The sequence below is a fragment of the Carcharhinus amblyrhynchos genome, chromosome 29 (assembly GCF_965287045.1).
Source record: "Carcharhinus amblyrhynchos chromosome 29, sCarAmb.v2.hapA, whole genome shotgun sequence".
Classification (NCBI taxonomy): Eukaryota; Metazoa; Chordata; class Chondrichthyes; order Carcharhiniformes; family Carcharhinidae; genus Carcharhinus; species Carcharhinus amblyrhynchos.
In genome coordinates, this window is record NC_137352.1 from 7,941,166 (window position 1) to 7,947,883 (window position 6,718).

General features: G+C 45.9%; 1 protein-coding gene across 1 annotated transcript in view; it reads right to left on the reverse strand.

The window, feature by feature from the left end:
- The window catches only part of zw10 (zw10 kinetochore protein), a 40,825-nt gene extending 40,127 nt beyond the window's left edge, over positions 1–698 (reverse strand). Inside the window, exon 1 of the mRNA XM_080214635.1 lies at positions 563–698. Within this exon, the coding sequence (XP_080070761.1) occupies positions 563–667 (105 nt within the window). The 5' untranslated portion in view covers positions 668–698. The remainder of the gene's footprint in view (positions 1–562) is intronic.
- Positions 699–6,718: the final 6,020 nt, after the last annotated feature.

The window sequence follows — 6,718 nt, forward strand, 5'->3', positions numbered from 1 at the left end:
ATGTGCAGGTTAGGTTGATTGGCCATGCTAAAATTACCCCTTACTGTCCTGGGATGCGTAGGTTAGAGGGATTAGCGGGTAAATGTGTAGGGATATGGGGATAGCGCCCGGGTGGGATTGTGGTTGGTGCAGACCCGATGGGCCAGATGGCCTCTTTCTGCATTGTAGAGTTTCTACAATTTCTATGATACGCCTTAGTTTGCTGTTTGTCTTATTTTGCCAGACAAGGCATATTTCAATAGTAGTGAAACTATTTCTATGAAGGTCGAACATTTAGGAACAACTCCTCACAACAAATTACAAGACTAAAATATCAAAAGTAGGACTGTTTCCAAATCCAACTGAATTGAATAGAAGCCGCCAGCCCACAATAAACAAGAGCTGACACTGGAAGGATGTCAAGCCAGATGGACAGACAGGGCAGTTGAAGCAGGGAGACCAGCAGACAGGGCGGGCAGGGCAGACAGGCAGACACACAGACAGGCAGACAAGGCGGGCGGGTAGACAGATAGATAGATAGATAGATAGATAGACAGGGCGGGCGGGCAGGGCCCTCCTTTACCTTCACCTCCTCCACCCTGCGGGCCAGCTTGCTGATCTTGGTGCCGATGTCCTCCTTCTCCAGCCGCCCGGACGAAGCCAGAACCTCCGCCACGAAAGACGCCATTTTCCCCTTGGCGCCAACTCGCTACCCCGCGCATGCGCGGCGGCCGTTCCACCGCAAAGCAGGACGGGAGCTCCCGTCAGCCCGCGCGCGCTGCCCAGCCTAGGGTCACACTGCCAACTAGCGGGCAGGTCTGGCAATGCAGCTCATAGCAGCAAGATTGTAAAGGTGCAACTTTTTCCTAAACAAGTCCCAACTATGGATCAGCTGTCTCTAAATCAGCTGTAAGATTCTCTTCCCAATGCAGAATCTGAAGCACAAATTGTAGACTGACATTAACAGCCTCACACCACCAGGTTAAAGTCCGAAAGGTTTATTTGGAATCACCTGATGAAGGAGCAGCAGTCCAAAAGCTCCTGATACCAAATAAACCTGTTGGATATTAACCTGGTGTTGTGAGACTTTATTGTGCCCACCCCAGTCCAACACCAGCATCTCATCATGACATTAGCTGCAAAACTGAGGAGTTCACCTCTGTCTTCCATGTGAATCTTTAAATAAGTGCTTCTGTCCCTTGTCCCCATTTGACATAAAATACACCTCTGTTTCATCTGAGAGAAAGGGAGCCCCTCCCCAGGTATCCTGGTCAATGTCCTCAGCAGCTTTTAAAAAATACATTTTTGGCCATTCTCACAATGCTGTTTGCAGAAGCTAGCTGTGTACCACTTGTCTAATGTTACCCTGCATTGCAACTGTGACTGCTCTAAAAGTACTTCATTAGTTGTTTTGGATGTCTGTAGTTGTTAAAGACTGAGGGTGGGATCTTCCAGCCACACTCGCCCCACAGCCGGAAATTCCTGCCCGAGGTTAACAGGCCTTTGGATGTTCTGCCCCCACCCACTACAATTACCATTGGTGGGCGGGACATGAAAGTTCCACCCTAATTGTTTTGACAATTTAAATTTCTTCAGTTTTTCCTCCTTTTAATTTGAAATTTACGTTCATTGGATGCACTGTAGTTAGCAACTCACCAAAACTTTATTAATTAGTCACGAGTTAAAGTGTATTTATTGATCACAAGTAAGATTGACATCAACGCTGCAATGACGTTACTGTGAAATTCCCCTCGTCGCCACACTCTGGCGCTGTTCGGGTCAATGTATCTAACCAGCCCGTCTTTCAAATTATGGGAGGAAACCCATGCAGTCACGGGAGGAGAATGTGCAAAATCCACACAGACAGTGACCTAAGCTGGTGAATCAAACCCAGGTCCCTGGCGCTGTGAGGCAGCAGTGCTAACCACTGTGCCGCCTAGGTAAGTAGGCTTATGTTAACTCTGCAATGAAGTTACTGTGAAAATCTCCTAGTCGTCGCGCTCTGGGTTCATTGTTCGGGTACACTGAGGGTGAATTTTGTATGGCCAATACATCTAATGCACCAATGTCCATTTTGAAGTACACAAGACCAGTATTCTTATTTTCCCCATTTTGCTGTTGTTCCCTTCTGGGTTCTTCGACAGCACCTTTCAAACCCGTGACCTCAGCCACTTAGAAGGACAAGAGTCGCAGATGCATGGGAGCACCACCACCAGCAAGTTCCTCTCCAAACCACACACCAAACTAATTTGGAACTATATTGCCATTCTGTGGTGATTGTCCCTTTAAGGGCAACTCATTCCTCCCCCTTTAACTCATTTATACAATCTTCAGTCACTAATTTACTTACTTCTAAATACCGTATAAACATTATGTACTCAAATTGAAAATCATTGGTGTAATCTTTTGATGTTCACATGTGATGTGGGTGACTTTACCTCAAAAATGTCCATCCAAATAGAGTGTGCATCTATCACGAGCAAAAACATTGTGCCCAGGAATAGACCAACATAATCAACATGGATTTGTACCCAAGACCTGCCAGGCCATTCCCAAGAGTGCAATGGGGCTGTAGCAGGCAACCTTTGTTGCAGTTGGCACTGTTGGCAGTGTTTGACTAACTTCTTGATACCAACATCAACACCAGGTCACCACACATAACTCCTGGCAAACATCTTCCCCTTTGAAATAGAAACAGAAAATGCTGGAAAATCTCAGCAGGTCTGACAGCATCTGTGGAGAGAGAACACAGCTAACATTTCGAGTCTATGACCAGGGTGAATGCTGAATAATTCAGTTCGGAGCAAGTCCATTGAAGCAGTCCATATTCAAGTGCAATAAGACCTGGCCAATATCTAGGCTTGGGCTGACAAGTGGCAAGTAACCTTCGCAGCACACAAATGCCAGGCGATGACCATTACCAACAAGAGACCCTCTAACCACCACCTCATGACATTCAATGGTGTTACCATCATTGAATCTCCCACTGTCAACATCCTTGGGGTTACCATTGATCAGAAACTCAACTGGACTCACCACATAAACATAGTGGCTACAAGATACTGCGGCAAATTACTCACCTCCTGACTCCCCAGAGCCCTAAGTCTACAAGGCACAAGTAAGGAGTGTGAAGGAACCATTGGCCTGGATGGATGTAGCTCCAACAACACTCAAGAAGCTTGACACCATCCAGGACAAAGCAGCCCACTTGATTGGCACCACATCCACAAACATCCACTCCCTTCACCACCAACACTCAATTGCAGGAGTGTGAACTATCTACAAGAAGCACTGCAGCAATTCTCCAAAGACCCTTAGACAACACCTTCCAAACCCATGACCACATCCATCTTGAAGGACAAAGGCAGCAAATACATGAGAACACCACTACCTGCAAGTTCCCCTTCAAACCATTCACCATTCTGACTTGGTAAGCACAGTGGCTTGGTGGTTAGCACTGCTACCTCACAGCAGCAGGGACCCGGGTTCAATTTCTGCTTTCGGCCACTGTCCATGTGGAGCTTGCACATTCTCCTTGTTTCTGCATGGGTTTCCTCCAGGTGCTCTGGTTTCCTCCCGCATTTCAAAGATGTGCAGGTGGATTGGCCATGCTAAATTGTCCCTCAGTGTGAGGGGGCTAGCTGAGGTAAGTGCATGGAGTTATGGGGATAGGGTCTGGGTGGGATTGTGGTCAGTGCAGACTCGATGGGCTGAATGGCCTCCTTCTGCACTGCAGGATTCTAGTCAGTGTTGCTTTTCCTGATAAACATTAATGATCTAGATCTTGGTATATGTATAATACGTTGCTCGTCCATTGTCATTGATGAGGACCTCGCCACCATTAGTCATTTTGAGGCTGGTTGCGGTGTGTCCGAAGATGACTGATCAGGCAAATTCAGGCACGGAATGTCCTGGCACATATTGGACAGACGTGTGTAGACACTGTAGTTGTTGCGCTGGTGGCTCTGGACTTGCACAGCTCACGCTTAAGTTCTGCTTCAGCAATACACCTTGCTTTGTGAACCTGACAGCCTTTGTGGATGAGGCAGTGTCAGGTAGGATGGTTTTGTGCCAGCGTTTCCCAGGTAGTCGTGTCAATGTCAAGCGACTTCAGGGAGGCTTTGAATGTGCCCTTGAATCGTTTCTTCTGCCCTCCATGCGAACGTCTTCCAGCAGAGAGTTCCCCAAAAAGGAGCTGCTTGGGTCTGCGCTCGTCTGACATACGGATGACGTGACCTGCCCACCGGGTCTGTGCTCTCATCAGCAGTGTGTAGACTGATGGTAGACTTGCTCCAGAGAGAACTTCAGTGTCTGGTACTTTGTCTTGCCATCTGATGTGTAATATTCTGCGAAGACAAGTCATGTGGAAATGATTGAGCTGTCTTGCATGCCTTCGATACACAGTCCGCGTTTCACAGGCATACAGGAGGGTAGTGAGTACCACGGCGCTGTATCCCTCTGTTCGCCTCTGTTCATGTGTCTTAATAAGATACGACTTGAACGTTGTTGATGTGTCTGCTTCCACTACCTCCACTGGCAGTGCGTTCTAGGTACCCAACACCTACAGCGTGAAAACCTTTCTCCACACGTTTCCCCTAAACTTACTGCCTCTCACCTTAAACCTGTGCTGTAAATTCTCTCTATGGGCAAACGGATTGAACTGATTCCGTTGCTGAATGTAAAAATCACCAGATGGCACCAGTCACTTTTACAGCTCCACAGAGGAGTTTGTGAAATGTGCTGACACTTGATTTGATTTGATTTGATTTGTTATTGTCATATGTATTGGTATACAGTGAAAAGTATTGTTTTGTGCATGCCATACAAGGCATTCCGTACTTAGAGAAGGAGAGAGTACAGAATGTTGTGTTACAGTCATAGCTAGGATGTAGAGAAGGATCAACCAAAGCAAGGTAGGTGCATTCAAAAGTCTGATGGCAGCAGGGAAGAAACTGTGTTTGCATTGGTTGCTACATGTCCTCAGACATTTGTATCTTTTCCCGAATGGAAGAAGGTGAAAGAGAGTATGTCCAGTGTGCATGGGATCCTTGATTATGCTGGCTGTTCTTCTGCAGCAACGAGAAGTGTAGACAGGGTCAATGGATGGGAGGCTAGTCTGAGTGATGAACTGGGCTACATTCACGACACTTTGCAGTTCTTTGCAGTCTTGGGTGGAACAGGAGCCATACCAACCAACTATAGAGGTTGGTGGTGCAACCATAGAGGTTGGTGGGAGTTGTAGCTGACATGCCAAACGTCCTCACTGTCTTGAGAAAGTAGAGGCATTGGTGGGCTTTCTTAATTATAGTGTCAGCGTGGAGGCTTTTGCAGCAAACGGTCCAAAATTGTGCCTCTTATACAGCAGCGACATGTGAAAGACCCGATTACCCTCAGCAAGAATTTTCCCTGAAAGTGTCATGCATCCAAAAATTGAAAACTCGCCATTCACTTTTTTAAAAAGTTTCATTTCTGCTTCACAAGTTTTTGTTGTGTTAAAAGTTTAATTTAGATTTGTGATTTACTATTGTAAATAAAAACCATGGTTTCACTGTCTACGTTCCAGAAACTTCTGTAAATTATTAGAATTGAAAGCTCCAAATTCATGTCCAAAAACAGAATTAAATTACATGTCTTGCGATCGCTAACTGAACATAAACCAGGGAGTTCAGGTGGCTTGGTGCTTGCTTTGCCTCATTTTGCATCTTAATGCAACGAATGAATCCTGGTGCATTTCATAGAAAGTTCTGGAAAGTTGCCTGCAAAGGCTTTGATTGTGGGTGTCACTTCCTTTATTTAAATCTCTGCTAAATACGAGTTGTGCGCTGTTATTTTTAGCAGCAGTTCAGCGAGGAAAGCTAAATCTGATTTTAATTGTCCTTTGCAGTGACAAATCAGGGACTGCTCAGTGCTAATTCTCATTAACGGACTGCTGAGGATGGCTGAGCTCTTTAATGTTTCCAGGCTCAGTTCACTGCCTCATGTTATCGACAACGCAGTCACTTAACAGGATTTGTAAATGACCTTTGTACTGATACAGTCCCTGCCATTTACATCGCTGGCCATTTACTACAGAGCAGCCACCCATGTTGGGCAACTATTTTACCTCACCCTGGCTACCAAAACCACAGCATCAACTTCCTGAGAGTTGGCATTGGCCAAAAACGTAACCAGACCAGCCATGTTTGCCAATGTTTAGACAGTGTACAGCATCAACCACTTGTCAGACACTAAAGCGGGCTATACCTGTAGGTAGCAAGGCTTATTTGACATTCAGGCGTAAACTGATAAGAGTCAATGGCCAGACAATGGCCACCTCCAACTATGTCTGCTTAACATGCACTGGCATTACCATCGCTGATCCTCAATCTCAATGCCATATTCCCACTTTCCTCTTTCATGCCTTAATATCTAAAAGTAATCTATCTCATTCTTACTATACTCATGATGTGGAGATGCCGGCGTTGGACTGGGGTGAGCACAGTCAGAAGTCTCACAAAACCAGGTTAAAGCCCAACAGCTTTATTTGGAATCAGGAGCTTTCACAGCACTGCTTCTTCATCAGGTGTGCGGAGAGGTAGGTTTCACAAACACGGCATATATAACCAAAGACAAAATTGCAAGATAATGGTTGGAGTGAGAGTTTTTTTCAGGTAATCACAGATACAGACAGTATGAGCGGAGGGAGGGACAATCACGGGTTAAAGAGGTGTGAATTGTCTCAAGTCTGGACCGTCATTAC